The 23,008-nt window shown below is 30.6% G+C and overlaps 1 protein-coding gene across 9 annotated transcripts in view; it reads right to left on the reverse strand.

Moving 5' to 3' along the window:
• The window catches only part of LOC145243539 (neurexin 1-like), a 409,860-nt gene that overhangs the window by 168,527 nt on the left and 218,325 nt on the right, over positions 1-23,008 (reverse strand). For 5 of the 9 annotated variants that reach the window (XM_080106519.1, XM_080106517.1, XM_080106518.1 and 2 more), the window contains one exon: positions 13,333-14,094. In XM_080106519.1, coding sequence (XP_079962645.1) covers positions 13,333-14,094 — 762 coding nt within the window. Of the gene's footprint in view, positions 1-2,656; positions 2,777-13,332; positions 14,095-23,008 lie in introns of all 9 variants that reach the window. The other 4 variants (XM_080106513.1, XM_080106514.1, XM_080106512.1 and 1 more) reach the window with 1 other exon arrangement.

The raw sequence follows: 23,008 nt of genomic DNA on the forward strand, positions 1-23,008 counted from the left end.
TCTGTAACAAATTGTTTTGCGTCTGTTGTATTATGGTTGGTTTTCAGTGTAAAATCTGCATTCCCCCCTAGTCACTACACCACGCAAAGCAATGTTATTTATGAATTTAATTGCCAGTGGCTATGTGGGTCGAACCTCCTTAAACTTGCAGACACACATAAATCAACATATACCGGTAGGAATTAAACTAGGCAAGCCACGCCATTTTCGCCCCTTTTTCTGCTTTGGAATCTGCCATTGGCCAACATCTAATTGAAAATCCAGCTTGTGCCAATGCCTATAAAATGGATTGCTTCAGAATATTGCACTGGGCTTACTCTCAAAATCACTAAAACATTTTGTAGTCAGTCCCAATTTTTTCACACAAGCCGTTGCTTTGTTGAGAGAAAAAATTATTAAATCATTAAACTTGCTCAGAGATATATCTTAATCATTCTCGTACCCCCTCCATCTCAATTGTAGATATATTTTATATTATTGTACATATATTTCATACGAATTATCATTCACCTTTCTTATTTTACTTTTATATCTCCGAGTATTTGCTCCTGTGTGACAATTTAATACGCTTTTTTTAATCTTTTGATATACCAACGATTAACTTCTGATGAGTTTATTGGTGAAAAGGACCTCTAGGGCTTGTTTGTATATTATTTTTAAAGCACTGTATAGTTTTTATACCAATAAAAATTATATATATGTATATATATATATATATATATATATATATATATATAATGAAAAAAAGTCAAGACTGTAAATTAAAATTTACAAGGAAAAATATTGTTCAACAGAATTCTCTGAAAACAATATTTATATATAAGAGCATGGATGGTGTATTATCCTGAAAATTATCTTTTAAAGTCATAATAAGATTTTCACGTATGTATATATATACATGCATATATATATATATATATATATATATATATATATATATATATATATATAGATGGAAGGGCTAGGATCCTGAAAATTATCTTTAAAAATATTTTAACATGTTCAGATTTACTTTCTTGTTTCTGAAATCGAACAACCTCTCAAGACAACTTAATCTTAATATATATATATATATATATATATATATATATATATATATATATATATATATATATATATATATATATATATATATACAGGGTGTCCACAAAGTCTGACTACATTATGTAGCCAGACTTTGTGGACACCCTATATATATATATATATATATATATATATATATATATATATATATATATATATATATATATATATATAGGTTATGTGTCGCTTGCAAACCGATTGCTGCATATTATGCAAAGAATTAAATTGAAAAACTTTAGTTTTTTTAAATGTACTTGTTTTGGTTGTCTGATCTGTATATTTAGAAATGTTTTTAATTCTTCAAATGAATTTAAAACCATTTGAATTCCAAACATTTCCACCCTAAATTAACCTTCAATTCAATTAATTTCGAATTTAACACAATGTTATTACAAATTCCATGAATTCTTTGTGCTGGCTTGTTTATATTTAGTCGGCCAACTTATTAGTCAATTTAGAAACCAATTTGTTTATGTTTAATAAAAAGATAATTATTCTTGTTTTGTAAATCCGATAACATTTAATAATAATTAGCTTCAATACAGGTTAAAAATGACCGTTTTTAAATGTGATTCATTACTGTGTAAGACCTCACGTTTTAATTGGAGGAATGCTTTGTGTTAATCAATGACAAAGGATTCTTGCCGAGTTTTATATGTACTTATATATGTGCTTATATATGTATTTATATATGTGCTTATATATGTATTTATATATGTGCTTATATATGTAGTTATACAACAACAGCTTTTTGGTTGTTTTTAATGAAGTGTTTTCTTTTCGATATTGAAATCAAAATGTTTTTTTTTGCAAGGTGGTCACCAATTAGCAATACCCGAAAGCCACTCGAAGATAAGAGTTAATGAGTGTTAGAGTGTTGGTGAGGAAACTCTGTAATGATTAGTAGTGGTAGAAATTGAGTAGAATTTGATTATTTAAGAGGACGGATCAATAAGAACTTGTTTATATAAGACTTGAAAACGACCATGTTGTAGTCAGTTGAAAAGCAGACCCATAGTGTAAAATTCTACAGTCAGGCAGTTCTAAGAAAGAAACTTTGTTCATGGAATTTGCGTTTAGGTTAAGGCACATATATAGAGTATTGGAAATAGTTGACTGTGGATGTAGATAAACGGGTAAGAATATTATTTGAATCTTGCGTATATTTTGGATCAGAAGTGAATACTGCAAAACATCGTTTTAAAATACTTGAATGACGTGCCATACGACCATGGCAATTTGGTGAAACAATTCGAGAAAATGAAAGACAAGAATTGTCCTTTTCTTTCAGGACGGAAAGAAAAAGATCAGAGCCATTTTGAATATGATTATTCAGAAGCAAGAGTTGAGCTGAGTTTGGCTTAGAAAAAAAAAGCGGTGAAATCTATCAGTGTCAAGATTCGTGCGTCAGTGGCAGTTATAGTAGTCATAACTTTAGTAGTAGTAGTAATAGTTATAATAATTGTAGTAATAGTAGTAGTAATAATAGTAATAGTAGTAGTAGTAATAGTAATGGTAATAATTAAAGTAAGAGTAGCAGCATGATTGCTATTGTATCAGTATCAGTAATCACCTTCGCTACAGCTGTGCCCCGAATACGAAGTCAAGTCACAGTTACAGGTGTAAGAGTTCCATTGTTGTACACACTCTCCATGGTTCATACAAGCCTCGGGGTGGCACTCCCGACTAGGACCTACAACACAAACACTCACCTTTAACTAATGCTCCAATGTTAAGAAGAGGAAAATAGATTAAATTCACAGAAGGTTATGGTCTTTACACATAAGTTAGAAGAAAAAAAAAAAAAAAGAAAAATAAGAAGAGAGTTTAATGGGTGAATCATCTGAGATCAATCTGAATGAAGATGGCATATTTGAAGGCAGGAAACTAGAGAGTGGGGTGCTCTGCATGCATTATGTTGAGAATTCTGGTCGACGTGTATTTTGATTAGGAGAAGTCCGTGTCGAGTGGGCAAGGCTGTTAAGGTGTTCACACGAGTTCCTCTTTTGCCGTGTTGGATTTCTTAATAAGTCTTATTAATCACCGCAATTCATGGTGACGTTTTGAGAAATGCATTATATTCATTTGGGAATAGATCTTAGGTGAAGTGAGACGTATAGAGGCGTAAAAACTTGATGGTATCATAAAACAAGTCCAAAACAATAAACTTCAATGGCCAGAAAGAAGTATTTTCAAAGCTATTTTTTTTTCGTTCAGCTAATCCAATTTTTAACTATACTTTTACCAATTAGCATATATTTTTTACGAATTGAATATTTCTTGAGATTCTGTAGGAGTAGAATCCTGCCTTTAGTTACGCTAGAAACATGCAAATATGACCTTCAAAGGCCTTAGTTTTAAGAACTGAAAACCGATCATAATAATAATTATAATAATAATAAAAATAAAAATAAAAATAAAGTAATAATCAGTTTAATTAACAGAAGAAACCTATATAATCTGTTTCTTTTGTATTATCACAATTAATGACCTAATTGTGACATTTAGAAAATAAAAATAAAATGTTATTTAATTTCTTGGCTGAAAATGAGAGAATCAGATTAGCAACATCAAAAAAGAAAAAATGCATCACAATCTTGTAAGAAAATAAAAAAATTTAAAAAGTGTAAATTTCTCTTTAAGGTTGTGATGGATTTAAAAATGGTTTAAAGCTTTTAAAAATATAGATTTTGTTAATTTATTTATACAACAATGTAAATTTGGAAATCAAAGCTTATTTGTTTGTGCAGAATAACAGAAGCAACAAAAATGAATATGGTAATGATAAAGAATGTTTTCATTTTGGAATAATTCTTATCTAAATAAATACAAACGTGTTTACCTATCACTCCTATAAACAGGTTACCGTAATTAAAATCAATAATACAACATATTTTGAAATACTCTGTATATAGTACCATCGAATAGTTCGAACAGCATTATTTGTATGACTAACTAACATAACTATTTTTTAAACAGTTCATAATAAATTAATGTTTGGTTTTATACATTTGTCATTTTTTAAATCCAATTTTGTCTCTCGCTATACATGCAATAGTTAATTGAAATTTATAGTAATTAATTAAAATGACTTAATAAAAAAATGGATAACTTACTAAAAAACCTTTCTACTAAACTTGCTCACAAGAATTCTTACTAAAAACGTGAGATAACAAAAAGGGAACAGCTGACTGTCTATTACTTTCTCTCTCTCTACCCCCTTCCTTCTTCTCTCTCATTATCGACACCATATTTTGTTTTCAAGCAAAATAATTTCTTCTCTTTTTGATTTCATTAAGGATTTATTATAAATATAAATAAATTTGTATAAAAAATATCAAAGTATCAAAAATATTAATGTTTATTTATACGATTAAATGCAAAAGATTTAGTCTTCAATTTTCATTTCAAGTAGGGAAGTTTGCGAAGCAATAACGAGCTGGCACTATATACATAAAATATACATAAAATATACATAAAAGTCAATGTTTGTTTTTTTGTTTGTTTATTTGTCTGTGTGTTATAGAAATCGATATGTTAACAACATATTTTAATAAGTTTCATTAAGGATTAAATTCTTCACAGAATCTAAAGACACTATTAAAAATTTCCTTAGGTTCCATTTGGGTCAATAAGAAATTGTTTATATTAGACTTGAAAACAACCATGTCAGCTAACAAGCAGCCCCATAGTATAAAGTTCCACAGTCGGGCAGTCCTAGGAAAGAAACTTTGTTCATGGAATTTGCAGTCCTTGCAGGAATAATTATCGATTAAATCCATAAAATAAACTAAAATATAGTTACATGTTTTTCTTCTAAAAAAAAAGATCGATATTTAACTAAAATGACATTTAAATTCGACTTAATTTTCTTTTTTTAAGATCTGTTCATTGTAGTAAATAATATCATTTAATTTTTTAAAATAATCATCTTTAACCATATCATCCGGATTCTGCTTGAGTGTTATTTTCACAATGTTTCGGCTGATGTAACCTCCGACTTTCTTCAGGTATATGTTGTCAAACGAGAAACCTGAACGAAATGTTCAACAGAAATCATTATTTAGCCCACAAGGTTAGCATGAAAATTCCCGAGTTTGTCAGAAAGATTTCTAATTTTAATAACATATAGATTTTGTTAATTTATTTATACAACAATGTAAAGGTTGGAGATTATATCAACTGAAACGTAGTGAAAATAGCAGGCAAGGTGAAAACAGTAGTCTGAAGAATGCAAATTACAGGAATAATCAATCCTTATCTAAAAAGTTTAAGGAACATAATTATTTATAATTTAAAACTAATGTTAAGAAGTTAAACAGTAATTTTTAAAATTATTACAAAAACAAAGGAAATTATCTAACGCACTTTTGATTTTTTATTTCATTCCAAATCTGTAATCTTACTAAACACATACAATATATTCTTGCAATAAAGACATCGTTATATTAACTCTACGAGGATAAAAATTCACAATCATTTGTAATATATTTCATGATATCTGTACTATGCCAGTGTGAAAACTCCCTGATAGAGTATTATTACAAAACAGTTTAATTTTTTTAACATTGGAAGAAAATTTGGACGAGACGCATTAAGTGTTCCTTATATAGATTATTGATAAAAATATAATTAATATAGTTTCTGATAAAAATATAATTATTATAGTTTTTGATAAATATATAATTATTATAGCTTTTGATAAATATATTATTAATATAGTTATTGATAAACATATAATTATTATAGTTTTTGATAAACATATAATTATTATAGTTATTAATAAATATATAATTATTATAGTTATTGATAAATATATATTTATTATAGTTATTGATAAATATATATCTATTGTTAAATATATAATTATTATAGTTATTGATAAATATATATTTATTATAGTTATTGATAAATATATAATTATTGTAGTTATTGATAAATATATAATTATTATAGTTATTGATAAACATATAATTTTTATCGATTTTGATAAACATATAATTATGATAGTTATTGATAAATATATAATTATTATAGTTATTAATAAATATATAATTATTATAGTTATTAATAAATATATAATTATTATAGTTATTGATAAATATATAATTATTATAGTTATTGATAAATATATAATTAATATAGTTTTTGATAAACATATAATTATCATAGTTATTGATAAATATATAATTATTACAGTTATTGATAAACATATAATTATTATAGTTATTGATAAAGATATATTTATTATAGTTTTTGATAAATATAAAATTATTATAGTTATTGATAAAGATATATTTATTATAGTTTTTGATAAATATATAAATATTATAGTTGTTGATAAATATACATTTTTCAGTTATTGATAAATATTTATTTATTATAATTATTGATAAACATATAATTATATTAGTTATTGAGATACATATAATTATTATAGTTATTGATAAATATTCATCCATTATAGTTATTGATAAATTTATTTATTATAGTTATTGATAAACGTATATTTATTATAGTTGTTGATAAATATATAAATATTACAGTGATTGATAAACATATAATTGTTATCGTTATTGATAAATATATAATTATTAATGTTACTCATTAACATATAATAATTGTAGTTATTGATAAATATATTTACTATGGTTGTTGATAAACACATAGTTATTATAATTTCTGACGAAGGCCATAGGTATAGTTTGGCCGAAACGTCGTGAAACAACTAATAAATGATGAGGATAATAGTCCACAATAAATAAAATTAATAAATAATCCTCATCTCAATGAATTCCAATAAAAAAAAATAATATAAAATTTTTATAGTTATTGATAAATATTGTGAGGTAGTATTTAAATTGAATTGTGTATTTAAATCAAAATTTAAATACTTAATTTTAAGCTGACGAGATATATCGTTCTTGTTCTTTATATTTCGTCACCGAGGTAAAATAAAAGATGATTCCCACAAGATAGGCTAGTGCAGTAGTCGTTTTTGAACTGAGTGAAGTCTACTAATGTACCCCCACCCCTTTAAAACTTGCAAAGACTTTACCGGCTGGAGATTTCGTCAAGTCTATTTTTAGACCAGATTGTGAAGTAGAGAGGAAGAGGGGAACCGGAAGAGTTATCGTTTCCTCTTTCCCTTTTTTTAACTGGACACTAGCGGAAATCGTTCTTTTCGGTTTGGGTCGCCGACCTGTTAAGAGGTCTCTCTCCTCGTGGGAGGAGGGGGGACGATTTCTGTCCCTCATGCAAAAAGGAGATGCCGATACCCGACATGCGGACGATGCGACCTTCTCCAGTCATGCGAGAGAATACGATGAATTTACTTCCTCACGAAAGAGATGATGGCTTTTTCCCATCATGCGAAAAAGATATGGATGTGCCGAACGCACGATGTGATATCTTATCCCTCATGAAAGCGACATATATATAACGCGCGAGCAAGAAAAGAAAACACGTGAGATGGCTATGTGAAATTTTTCCACACCGAAGGAAATATCTTGGATTAACTGCGTCATAGTCAAGTTGTGAAACACCCCAGCAAAAGACACAAAAAAGGGAAAACAAAAGAAACTGGTAAGTGCAAAGACTTTGATTACCCCCCCCTCAAAAAAAGGACTTCCGCTCATTTCCTCATGCGTAGATATACTCCAGATTCCATAACTTTGAATACATTTCTTTTTCTTTTGTTAAACTCTTCTTTTTTTTCTTAAGTAAAACTATTTTTGTATCATTCGGAAAAGTGTTTGTTATTTCGTAATTTTCTTGCATTTTTTATTGTGTTCGTCCTTGCGTTTCCCTCCACTTGCTTTATTATTTTATTTTTGCTGTGTCACATATGCGATAAAGAGAAAATACTTGGGTTTTTGCTTTCCCGTAAATTCCTTGTACTCCCCCCACAATTTTTGGGCAACGTGTTACAAAGATAAACAGTTTTCATTCGTCTCAGAAATTTCTTATCATGCTCCTAGGTTATTTGTTGCTTAAATCCCCACCTTTTATCGAATGTGTAACAATATATAATTATTACAGTTGTTGACAAATATATATATATATATTATAGTTATGGATAAATATGTAATTATTATCGTTGTTGATGAACATATATTTATTACAATTATTGATAAATATATAATTATTATAGTCATTGATGAATATATAATCATTATAGTACCTGATAAAAATATAATTATTATACTTATTGATTAATATATATTTATAATTATTGATAAATATATAATTATTATAGTTATTGATAAATATATAATTATTATAGTTATTGATAAATATATAATTATTATAGTTATTGATAAACATATAATTATTATAGATATTGATAAACATATAATTATTATAGATATTGATAAATATATAATTATTATAGTTATTGATAAATATATAATTATTATACTTATTGATAGACATATAATCATTATAGTTATTGATAAGCATACAATTATTGTAGTTATTGATAAATATATAATTATTATAGTTATTGATAAACATATAATTATTGTAGTTATGATTAAATATATGATTAATGTAGTTACATATAAATATATAATTATTATAGTTATTGATAAACATATAATTATTATTGTTATTAATAAATATATAAATATTATAGTTATTGATAAACATATAATTATTATAGTTATTGATAAACATATAAATATTATAGTTATTGATAAATATATAATTATTATAGTTATTGATAAACATATAATTATTATAGTTATTGATAAACATATAATTATTATAGTTATTGATAAACATATAATTATTGTAGTTATTGATAAATATATAATTATTATAGTTATTGATAAATATATAATTATTATAGTTATTGATAAACATATAAATATTATAGTAATTGATAAACATATAAATATTATAGGTATTGATAAATATATAAATATCATAGTTATTGATAAATATATAATTAATTTAATTATTGATAAATATATAATTATTATAGTTATTGATAAACATATAATTATTATAGTTATTGATAAATATATAATTATTATTGTTATTGATAAGCATATAAATATCATAGTTACTGATAAATATATAATTAATTTAATTATTGATAAATATATAATTATTATAGTTATTGATAAATATATAATTATTATAGTTATTGATAAATATATAATTATTATAGTTATTGATTAATATATAATTATTATAGTTATTGATAAACATATAAATATTATAGTTATTGATAAATATATAATTATTATAGTTATTGATTAATATATAATTATTATAGTTATTGATAAACATATAAATATTATAGTTATTGATCAATATATAATTATTATAGTTATTGATTAATATATAATTATTATAGTTATTGATAAACATATAAATATTATAGTTATTGATAAATATATAAATATAGTTATTGATAAACATATAAATATTATGGTTATTTATAAGAGATAATGATGTTAAATTGTTGCAGTTTTTACACGGAGGTTTTAATATCCTTCTACATACAGCACTTGGTATTCCCAAATGGTCATCCATCAGGTACTGATTAGGCTCAATGTTGTTTAATTTCTGTAATCTAACGAGAACCAGTGTATAAACATGATTTTAACATATAATTTATATTTTATGTATTTTTACCATCCTTGGACCAGTGTATCCTAGTACTCAAGGAATTAATTGGTTGGACTTGTCGTCCTAGTCAAATGTCATTGCAATTACCATTATACTTAAAAGATCTTCAATTATGGAAAATTTAATTTTAGCTATAACTATATATATGTGTTCCATATATATATATATTACCGTCACTGGATTATTTATCTTCCACCAGACTATCCATTCATGTGTAATCATCTTTTTCTTCACCCTATTCCCTCTGCTTCACTTTTTTTGTTTTCAAGTAAGATCTTTGACTTACTTGTTGTTTCATCAAATACTTTTGCATGCAAAATCCGATCCCGCATTTTGCTAATTCCTACCCTCTGATAAGAAGGAAAGTATTTCTTCGAAACTCCACGGATTAAGGACTATCCACTTATCTAGTGTTTCCTTTTCAGATTAAATATGTTTTTAACTCATTTCAAAGTGTTTTTTAACATGTTTTATTAACTGTTTGCTCGTATATATATATATATATATATATATATATATATATATATATATATACTTAGTTATATTTTTTAGAAAAATTTTTTAGCAGTGCTCTATAAAAAGGAAAAAGTTTTCAAAATAAGAGCGTAATATTTATATTTTTATTTTCAAAAGTTTAGATAAGATAAGCCATCGGTAACGTCGGTTTCAAACCTGATTATAGCAAACCGTTTTTCGTTCCCAATATCAAGCTCTCTTCAGCTGATCTATCTCATCTGATATATATTCATGTGGATCTGCTATGTGAAATCTGACCAAATCCAACACATCAGGTCAGAGGATTTGCTGTGAGTGTTGCTCTTGTCCCACATGGAGATTATCTTAATGCTGAATTAATTATGCTGGTTTATTTAAATGGAAGAATTTTCATCATCCTGGATAAACCATTGCAGAAGCATGAATGTTCTAAATCGCTGATCAACCAAAGATAACTTGGAAGTATGCGATTGGACAAGATCATGCGGAGTGGAACTTGAAGACTGTTGACCTGCTGAACCGTGAGAACTGAAGATTAAGCCTGCATGATATCAGAAAACATCTGACCTTTGAACAAGCGAAAATTGACATTAAATGACTAGAAGGTGTGCAAATTTATTGGAAACAAAATGGGGATTTTTTTTTTACAAAGGAATCACCATTTATCAAGACTTGAGGATAAGGGTTAAAGAGTGTACAGTAGTCAAAAGGACAATATCATAGTAATCTTTAGAAGTGTACATTTGTTAAATTGGATACTTAAGGGGAACGGCTCATCAAGAACTTGTTTATGGACTTGAAGACAACTATGCTGTAGTCAGCTGGAAAGCAGGCAAATGGAAGAGAGTTCCACAGGTGTGCAGTTCTTAGAAAGAAGCTTTGTTCATAGAATCTACGTTTAGGTTTAGGCACAAATAAAGAGTGGGAGAAATTATTGATAGTGTTTTCAGATAGACAAGTGTTTCTCACGAATGTTTGGCGAGGGGGGGGGGCATATATTAGGACTTAGACGAGTACTTGCCATGGAAATAACGCTAAAGCCGAGACAGGCTCGCAACGTCTCTTCTGTGAGAAAGAGGTTGCAGGAAAGAGAAAAAGCCCCCTCCCCCACTATGCTACGAAACCTGTTTTGAACTACAACAAACCAAAATAACTGGTTAGTAAGATCTTCTCAAGGCTTTATAAAAACACTGTTTATTTATAACCAAAACGAACAGTATGATCTCTAAATTGGAATGTGTCATAGAACTGTTGGTTTAATACCAGAATTAAAATATATCTTTCATTTTAAAAGAGAGATAATTCTAACATATTACAAGGGAAGTAACTCTGACGAATTAAAAGGGAGGTAATTCTGACAAATTAAATAACTTTGCTGAAATAATAACTAATTATTTAAAAACCTATTCTTAGCCTAGAAAGACGGGGGGGGGGGGCTTTATGAAACTATTTAGTACTTTCACCTAACGATTTAGTAAATAAAATATATTGTAAAAGTTGAATTTAACTTGAAAATCTGGTGCTTATTCAGATTGGCACTTATAGTGATTTTTATAAAAAAAATGAAAAAAATTTTTATAATGTGTATATTTGTCACGGAAAGAAGATTTTATATTCCAAAAATCACAAAAATTGATCAGGTAGGTTTTTTTTATTTATGAAAAACAAATTGGCCGTTTTTTATCGATAAATGACAGAGGAGACCATGTTTTTCTAGAGAACATAATAAGGGGAGGTAATCAGTGATTATTTTGACATTTTCTATTTTGACATTGCATTAGGGTGATCTGCCCTTGTCCACTGTTTCATTGATGTTAATATGAACGCTTTTTTTACCTTCTTCGAAACAGTAAAATTTTATTTTCTTGAATAATATATAAAAAAAAAAACTACTTGATCAAATTACATGATTGTTTGAAATTTTCATCTCGTCCCGTGATTGGTACGTACACCATACAGACATTTTTGTATTTTCTTTAATTTTAAATGCCACCATAAGTGTCCATCTGAATAATAAGCACGGAAAATCCCATCTAAAAAATAGCACGGCTCGTTTCTGCATAAGTATCAAACGTATATTGCTTTTCTGAACTTCATAAATAGAAAATAAATAAAATAAATTTCCAAAGAATCCTATGTACCTGGATATGTGCATGAATGAAACATACTACTGTTCAGAGAAGGAAAAAAATTAATCTAACACCACAGCATCATATATATTATAACAGTGAAATTACATGTGCTCATTCTGGCTTCTATAATCACGTATACAAATTTATTTCTATGGAACATGAAATGGATACTTAATCTTAATAATAACTGATAATAATATAAAAAATAAAACATAATGACGTATGCAAATTTAATTTTATGAGGAAACAAGTGGAGGCTTAATCTTATTAACTGATAATAAAAAATAAAGGAAAGCATCCCTTTCACTTTTAATGGGCACACAAATAAAATATTACTCTGTTTTTTGATATTTTTGTGACTAAAATAATGAGCAACTTATGAGCAAACAAATGCTTTAATTATCGATTGAAGAGAGAGAAAGCAGATTAGTATGTTGTTTTTTTTTTTAAGTAAAACTTATATTGTATATATATATATTTTTTTTTTTGTAAAAATTTAATTGCATATTTGTTCTTTAGGTAAGATTTATTTGTGTAATTGTCTTTGTTATTTGGGGAGTAGGGTGGGTAAGTTTTATTATTATTTTTATTAGTTTTTTTTTTTCGGTTTTTACAGTAAAATTTACTTCACGTGTTACAAAAATAGGGAATCAATTGTCATTAATAAGAATAAATCATTTACTACTCTCCCAGGCAATGCTAGGTTGAACTGCTCCTTTTTTTTTAATGTTCATTTAATTTTGATTTACTACTTTTTCCAAAGAACATGACAACTGTCAAGTCATCGGCAATAAATGAAGTCATAAAATCTTCAATAAAAACTCAGTAAATAAATAAAGGATGATTAAAAAATGGTTCAAAACTGCTGATTTAGTTCAATTGCTTGTAGCAAAAGAAAAAAAAACACACTGATATCTTTATTAGAAAATGTTATTTGATGAGCTTCAGCTTTGGTTGCATGAAATGAAATGTGAACACTTACCTTTACATCCTGGTATAACTGGCCCATGAACAAGGAGAGCGTCCTTCAAAACGTTTGGGTAGATGTTGTTTAGATCTATCGATGCCATGCACCCTTGAAATCCATGCCTGGAACGGATAGATTTAGGTAAATTATGAAACATGGACTTTTTTACTCCACCAAGGTATAAAGGACCTTCTAAATCAAAGTGAATGGCCTTTCCATCGAGGACATGAACGTGCTCAGTAGGATTGATATCAATGCGGAAAAACTGAGATGTTTTCTCTAAGCGTGACAAAGATACCAAATGCCACCGATTATCGTTCAGCGGTCCGGGAGTATTGCCCTTGATAACTTGCACACCGTTGCCCATATTGTAAGTGTAATAAATGTACCCGTCAATTAGTTCCATGGACAAGAAGTCTTGTCCTTTACCAGCACTATAAAGCAGCAGACCATCAGGTTCTGTTGTTTTAAACTTAAAAGAGATAACAAACAGCAAATGTATGTTTAATGTTTGAAGTTCGGCATAAGACGACATTTGCTTGAATGTTATTGGATCCCGAACAATATTTGAGCCTCCATCGAACCGAGCAGTTACCTCGATATTTTTCACTTTGCCAGATTTTGCCATCTCAAAAAAGTGATTCTGATTGAAAACGAGTTGCTGCATGAGTCCAATGAAACTGGCATATCCCTGGACTGTGTTGTCATCTGCCATGGGAAGTTTGCCGGCTTGAACATTACGGTATTCCAACACACTTGAAGTACCTGGTAGTTCTTCTGCAAGAAAACAAAATAAAAAAGACTATTTAAGTCACAATTCACAAGAACAGATCAATCAATCAATCAATCATCATCATATTCGGTCTAACATCCGTTTTACATGCTAGCATGTGTTGGACGGCTTTTAGAAATGGCTTTCTAAACTGTTTCTGAATTTTTGAGATGAGGATTGAGATGCTACTCCCATGTATTAAATAATGGGTTCTATTCAAAATTATGTGCAGATTTTAGAGTTTAAAAGAAAGATCCCTGAGTTCAACAGAAAGATATATCTGAAGAAGGTCGGAGATTACATTGATAAAAACTGCAGTTAAATGGACTGATAAACAGCAAAACAAAATAAAATAAATACAAAAAGCAAAAGTTCAGCTAGAATTCATCACTGCCAACTTTCTCTCTCAGCTACCACCTCTGCCAACAGGCATTTTATTAGAAAACCGACCCCATTCCATTTGCATACGTGTGCAGTTGAAGATGAGATCTCGTGGGCTTCCATGAGACTACACCATATAAATCCATGGCTGCTATCTTTAATCTCTCCCTCAGATCCCATCCGAAGGTAAGTTGAATGACCACACAATACACACACACGTGGATGCTTTCTTCTTTGATTATTGCATTCAACTCTACCCCCCCCCCCCCCCCGGTCTCCAGACCACACATGTGGCAAGGTGGACATAGTCATTTGTTGCGGGCACTCCTATGAAGGGGGATTGGCTGGACTAATTCATCTTCATCGGAGCTCTCAGAAAGGGTGTTGGAACTATCGGCATCAGCGTTGGGGTTCGCAGTTGTACCATTACGGGGAATAGGTTGAATCCACAGGTCATCGTTGGATTATTCACCATTACTGCTACTTGCCAACTGGTTCATAGGGCAGGTCGGATATCCTTTACATAGCGTGGGGTACCATTGACTAGCACGGCTTTCTCACTGATGATGCCAGTGATTCGTCCTCTTTGAAAGCTGTTATTGCATCGATTATTGAGAGGCTTCACCCAGACAGTGTCTCCTAATTCATACAGCCATCGGGTTTCCTGCTGATCAGGCAGATGGGCGTCAATGTCTTCGATGCACACTCGATAGCAATGGATCGCATTGGTAGGTGCTCTGTTACCAGGTTTTTTACAGTCTCCAACCTCCATCTGATCAACATTTTGTGCACACCCTGGTCTTACCTGTCAGTGTGTCTGATATCCAGTGTTACACGCGTAGCGAATCCGTGTGTATGCGTAATTTTCTGACTTTCCACTGGAGTGCCAGGTTGATACCTTTTATCACCGTATCGAGATCTGCCATGTTGATATGAGCAGCATCACTCGCCGGTCGCAACCAGCAGGCATCCTCAATTGCAGCCCCATTCTTCTCCAACAGCACACCAATTGCCAGAGAACTCGCATCCACCCACACGGTCAGTTTGTCTCCCTGCACGCACCAGTCTCCTTTGGCGGGGTCATCCTGCTTTACCCTTGCGACGGTCTCCTTCATCATGCAAACCAACAGATCGTCGGCTGTTTCATCATCCCAGCCTTTGGTGACTGCACTTGCCCTCCTTTTTATGATGCCTGTTGCCACACGAGTCCATTCACACACTGGTAGGTGACCCACAAGTTTTCCACACAGGGAGAATGCTACTCGCCTCATGAAGACATCGGGCACTTCAGGAACAGCAGTTCCGTGCCTCCATTTCAAAGTCCCTCGCTCCTGTCGAACGTTCAGGCCAAAGACACGGGCGCCATTCTCCAAACTTTCTGGGTCCTTGCAAGTCAAACCAAACTCAGCCAGTTTGGATCTTACACGCGATGATGACACACTGTCTTCGTTCACATATATGTCATCAAGGTACACCGATGGCCCATCTTTTATTGTTTCTTCCTGTGACAACACAGCGTTTATGATGGTCTTCATTATTTGGGGTGCCATGTTCAGACGTTGTTCTTTGATTATTACATTCAACTCTACAAAAATAATTAACACTCAAGATTCAGCAAACAATAGCCTGAATAATCCAAATAATATGAATAAGCTACTGGGATCTTTATTTTTTCCTATTTCTCTCAAGTCCATCTTTATCACTTTGTAGTATTATCTACCCTTTTCTATTCAATTACACATACATCCCCCAGGAGGGGGGCGCATTTCATATCCAAATTATCTCCCCTTTCATGATAATAGAGAGTGCATCAATCAACATACAAAAAAGGGAAATAGAATGAAAATTTACCTCTTTCTTCCAGTCTCACCTTTGATGGTCATCTCCACCAGCATCCACTCTACACATATACAAGGTGCAGCATAAATAATACCCTACTTAATTTTTTTTAACACATTTTAATGTATATGGTACGTGATGATGAATACCACTTATTTTTAAAAAAATTTAATGAATAAAATTATATTACAGTACATTGAGACATTTGTATGATGCATTAAAATAGTTACAACAAATGATAAAAAAATAAAATAAAAAAGTTGTTATTTATGCTGCATCCTACATTTCACAGTACGTAAGACATTCTCTTCAACTTTATCTCTCACACCGTACACACTTATACATCTTTTTAAAACTTATTGTAATACTTTTATGCACACAATCTGAAAGTGTTGGGTTTGAAATGACTAACCGTTTTTTTGCGTATATTATCTTTTTTGTATTATTTCTTTGTTTCATTTATAAATACTTATACTAGGACATGTATAAGAGAGAAACGCTGCTCACATGTTATCTAACCCTAACCTAAACTTAATTTTCTTGGTCTTGTCTTACTTCCTCTACGAGCACAATAACTCTCCTCCATTCTTTCAAATTGACCATCAGAGTCCTCTATATTCTGCACACATCATTACCCAGATTTAATCTTCCTCGGAATGCATCAAATCTAACCCCATCTTAAAGACTCCCATTATGCATCCATCGTATCATTCTCACAGCATTCCCCTCTATGCAACACCTATCCTCAACCCTCTCTGGCCAGATTTCACTCCCATATGTCATCATACTGTATACACGTGCCTGATAGACTCGTTCCTTTGTCATCAATAGTGATCCTCTGCTAGTTAGTAATGGTAGGAGTTCTCTAAACTTACTTCATCCACTCCCAACTCTTGCAATTGCATTAGCACCTGCTTAAGTAGTCAAGTAGAAAGAAAATACTCAATAAATGGACAGTGGTCTAATGATGCCCGGGGATAACTTCTTAATTGAATGTCCCAAAAATTTAATACGTCCTACACCTGAAAAATGTTATAAAATATGTGCTTCCTCTCAATTTTGATGCCTCTTTTGAAAGTCACTGCTATAGGGTTCTAAATTTCTTATTGCCAAAACCCAAAAATTCAACATTGTAATGTTAATATTAATTTGGTAATACTTTCAATCCTCTTATAATATTGCTCATCATCCAACTGACAATCTCATTAACACTTTTGTTTTTTTTTATGTGGTGACTCAGTATCAAAACATTTATTATGCCATCACCAGAAAAATGGATGTGAAATCGGTAAAATTTAATTAATCCTAACTCCGAGTTGCAATACTTAGGATTAGTGATTGCATTAATCAACAGCAATAATATGGTGTTTAAATATTTACTAAATCCTTTATGAACATTTTGAACACCTCTAACTCATTTCAGTTCATTAAAAGTCATCTTGTAAATAAGTTTGAAAAGAATCTTAGCAACCCCTTAGTTTCATAAATATTATGCTTCTAAGAACTTACAATTGATTGATGGATTTAATTAAAAATTTTATCATAAGTTAGAAATTATACCCCTAGCGTTACCTGATGATTTCATTATCTTTATAATTTATGTAAACTTACTTCCAATTAGATCCAAAAATTTGAAACCATAGAGTGCAGAGTTACCTCCCCCTTTCCACCCGACAAAGATTGAAGGTTACAGCGACTGAAAGGTTGTTCAAATAACACTCAAGATGAGAACAATTGTGCGATTAATCTAAACAATAAAATAGATTTTTAAAACTGTTTTGAAATTTAAATGAAAATATTTACAATGAAATTTCAAAATGACAAAACTGTGCACCATTCACAGGTGCCTTTGCGGTCAGCTGATCGGCATGGACTCCACACCTTATCATGTAGTGAGTGTGCAGTGTTCTCAGTGATATCGTCGGATAGACCTAAAATATTGATGACTTTCTGTTTATCCTTCAAACTGTTGATCTCGACAAATTAGATTGTAAATGGCTCGATAGGCTGACAGTGTTTCTTTTTTCAAATGAAAAATCACTAATGTGGGATGTGATTTGTATAGACACTTTTGTGCCCTCACCAGTAACGGGATTGATGACAAACCCTGAACATATAGCAACATATAGTTAGTGGAGAACTGAAAGCGACCAGAATATACTTCTTCTTAACAGATTTGTGTTGTAACTGATTTGATGTGAAGACGAGTAGAGCTATTGGTCCACTTCCTCAACAACCTTGTTATATTAATGATGACCAAGAAGAAAATGAGCAGTTGTGGTTGAATTGAACAAGCGAAACCTCAAATATCAGCAGTTTTGAGACAGATGTTAGAGTCGCAGGTTATGGTTCATACTGAACTTGATGATGTAAAAGAGTGAGAGTTTCACGTTGGTTGTGGAGCATATCACGTGACTATATAACGCAGTGTTGGATAACAGCTGTGTATGTTTACAAGCGTATATTTTAGCATAGGTGAATGTGTAGGAGCACAAATGACCTTGCTCGTGTGTTGAACAAAGAAAGTGGAAAGTATGTATTAAGAATAACCTGGCAGCGCGGGGGAGGGGGAATTAAAGATCAAAGATGCAAGACTCAAAACAATATACAGATGACATCATATGGATGTGATGTCACGTGACACCAAAGCAACAAAGAATGGTTAGATTTTGAATCAGTACCAGTTTTGAATTTAATGCTTTAAGGGAGATAACTGTTAAGTCTTACACACAGCCATTAGCACTGTTATCTATCTGTTTACTTATCTATCCAGCTCTCCAATTATACCTTAAAATTCTGTCTGTCACCAACATTGTTAATTGTAATTTGTACTTGTGACTTGTTAATCCTTTTCTCCTAATAAAATTCCATTACCGAAACCATGTCGTCTTTCAATTGCTCTTACTCTGACTTGACAAAGAAATTATTACACAAAAGACAACAGGAACGTGATGAAGCAAGTATACAACATGAATCACAACGAAAGAAATGAATGACAACCTAAGGAAGAGCAGATGACAACACAATGGCACGGCTTCTATTTTCGCTGGTTGCTTACCAAAAACCATGAGTCAATTTGTGACATTTTTTGTTGCTTACCAAAAACCTTGAGTCGATCTGTGACATTTTTTGTTGCTTACCAAAAACGTTGAGTCGATCTGTGACATTTTTTGTTGCTTACCAAAAACCATGAGTCAACCTGTGACATTCTTCCCAGGGCTGAATACATTTAGTAAATGAGTTGTGTTATGTTATTAAGAATGTTTAACGACACAACAACAGGGAGAAATTTTAAATATAAAATTTACATTACAATGCAAAAATATTAAACACAAACGAAAAATAAAACAATTTTTTATTTTGGCCGACAGCTAATTCAGTAAACTTATTGTCAGCGAAGTGTTATAAGGATGGAAGAGAAGAACTTTGGAAGATGCTGATGAGGAAGGAGTTTGCCTCGCTAGGAATTTACTACTCACAAAAAGAAATCTCAAGTATAAAATTTCAATCACAGAAAAATTACCCAAATAATTATCCTACTGTACAATGTGATTCTTTTGACTGGATTAACCCGAACTATGCTGGAGACGAAGTTAAACTTTTCACATTCGCATGACAACAGTCTGAGTAGCGTGAAAAACTTCTTTCTATAGAGAAAACCAACCAATAACTTTCTTGAACGTTTTGAATTTTTCTAAAACATTCTATTATAGGACTTTCCTGAAACCATATGAAATTATACATTTTCTATGCTTGCTCATAATATAACAAAGACATGAAGCTACTTGATGTACGCAGGAAACAAAAATAAATAAAAAAATTACTTCAAGGGAAAAAACTAGCTGACATTAAGTGTTAGACGGACCAAGAAAACATCGATTCATCCTCCTTTGCCAGAAACATCGCTTATGAAATGTGAAAACTAAAAGATAAAATAAGGAAAGTGAGAGTTACTAGGCTGATAAAAGTCAACCTAAGGCCCATTTCTACTTTGCTGAACTAAAGTTCATTCCATTATTTTTTTTTTTACTCCCATTGATCCCTAACAAGGCATATTTCCACTTGGAAGTAAAGGGTTACTATTTAAGACTATGCCTAGGAAAGATTAACAAGATGTTGTTTTACATTACATTTAAACTTCTGCATAACAATACAGTCAGGGAAGCAGGAAGCAGGAAGGGAATTCCAAAGTCTAGTTGTTTGAGGGAAAAAAACCATTAGAGTAAAAAGCTTTCTGGCATTTAGAGACATCAACAGTGAAGGGGTGTGTTTTTGTTGCTAAGCGAGTTTTTCGGGGATATTTACATTGAGGGTGTACAAGTGCAACGAGTTCATCAGGGCACATTCCATTAAAATACTTGTAAAACGAGGACAGATGCAACATTGCAGCGATGGGACAGGGGTTGGAGCTTAGTTGACATAGTGGGACCTATTAGCTTGACGATTTTTTTGGACCCTATCCAGGAGGGAGAGACTAGTGGTAGATGCATCAGCCCAGATGTGGTAAAATACTCCATGGACGGGCGAATGGTGGCCTTGTAGAGGCACAGGATGCTCTCAGGTATGAGTAGTCTTCCAGCATGACAGAGGGAATCCACCTTCTTTGCAGCAGCCTTTGCAATGTCCTCAATGTATTTGTTCGAGTTCATATTGCCTATGAATGTTAAGCTGATGAGTTTGAATGGGGAAATTCTCAGGTAGGGTGTTATTTGTCATGGATATTGGTGGTTGGTGAGGTTTCTTGTAATTTTTAAAGGAGAGCAGCTTAGTCTTACTCGCATTAAATGTTACCATAAATTTACAGCCCGATTTCACTAAGGTCTGGAGGTCATTTCTAACGATTCTGCCATTGCCTTAGATTTGTGTATATTCGTTCTTCCCTCATGTATGTTATAGAGTGTTGTATCATCAGCAAATATACCCATCTCAGACACAATATTATCAGGGAGGTCGTTAATGAATATCAGGAATAAAAGTGGTTCAAGGATCGACCCCTGAGGAATCTCCACATTAATGTTATGTTGTTTGAATGTACGTCTATCAATGACAACCTGGATGGCCCTATTATTTGTAATACTCTTATAATATCCTTCATCTTTCAACTGACAATTTTTATGTCTTTAAAAATCTTTTTATCTTAATGATGAATCAATGATAAAAAAAAATAAAGCAGCAAAATATCAAGAATCGTTGATTAAACATCATTTTTGGAATGATGAAAATAAACGAAAAACATTTTCAGTGGAATTTTGTTGATGAGGATTTAAAAATTTGGATGATTTGTATCATTCAAACTGCTGTTCTCATCTTGGACGATACTCAACTGATGCAAGCTCTTTCTTCAGATGTGTTTTTCAAATCGATAATCTTTACGTTGAACTCTGAAATTTGTACAGAATTTTGAAGGAACAAATTATTTAATTGATGGGGGTATAATGTTTTCATTGCATCAGAAGAAGTAACTTTTAAATATATGTTTGTATCGCTTATAATGAGAATTGAACTTTCAACCTCCAGGAGGCTGCTGCTTAGAACTGATTATTACTTAACAGATTATCTGTTGTGCCACAGGTCTATGTGAACAATTTTAGTATGAATTTTAGAACTATTAAACTTATTCTTGTTCTCTCTCTCTCTCTCTCTCTCTCTCTCTCTCTCTCTCTCTCTCATATATATATATATATATATATATATATATATATATATATATATATATATATATATATATATATATATAATATTATTCAAGTTAGATAAACAAGATTACCATGAGTCACTCCAATAAATCTACTGCTTCAGTCTTAAAAGGCATCGACAGGTGACAATATACCTCTGTTCTTACCCGAGGCTAGTCATTTTATTTTCATTAAATAGCTAGTCTCGGGTAAGAACAGGGGTATATTGTCGCCTAACGATGTCTTTTGAGATTGACACAGAAGATTTATTGTAGTTACTTTTGGTGATTTTGTTTACCTAAATTGAATAAAATAATACCTTGCTTTTTTAATTGAGTATTATCAACAAACTTGATTCAATAGTTTTTACTTTTAGAGATTTCTAACCTGGATTATATATATATATATATATATATATATATATATATATATATATATATATATATATATATATTAAGTAATGTGATTTATAATTTAAAAATTAAAAAAAAATTTTTAAATTTAAAAATCAAATTTTAATTAAATTAAAAATCAGTTTCATAAGAAGGAACAACAACAAAATCAATTATCTGTACGATCGTTTCGGAAATCCGTGCTTTTTATTGTGGTATACATGAAGTTATGTAGAACAATTATATATAGTTTTTTTGGTAAGCACGGTCCCCTCATCAGCAAATTTAGGAGGATTTTTATTGAATTTAAAAGACACCATAAATTTATGGTGTCTTTTAAATTCAATAAAAATCCTCCTAAATTTGCTGATGAGGGGACCGTGCTTACCAAAAGAACTATATATAATTGTTCTACATAACTTCATGTATACCACAATAAAAAGCACGGATTTCCGAAACGATCGTACAGATAATTGATTTTGTTGTTGTTCCTTCTTATGAAACTGATTTTTAATTTAATTAAAATTTGATTTTTAAATTAAAAATTTTTTTTTAAATTTTTAAATTATAAATCACATTACTTAATATTGAATTAGCTCTAGGACATTTAACTATCGAGCTTATTATATATC

Source organism: Euprymna scolopes, chromosome 22 (assembly GCF_053919585.1).
Source record: "Euprymna scolopes isolate OS-2025 chromosome 22, ASM5391958v1, whole genome shotgun sequence".
Lineage (NCBI taxonomy): Eukaryota > Metazoa > Mollusca > Cephalopoda > Sepiida > Sepiolidae > Euprymna > Euprymna scolopes.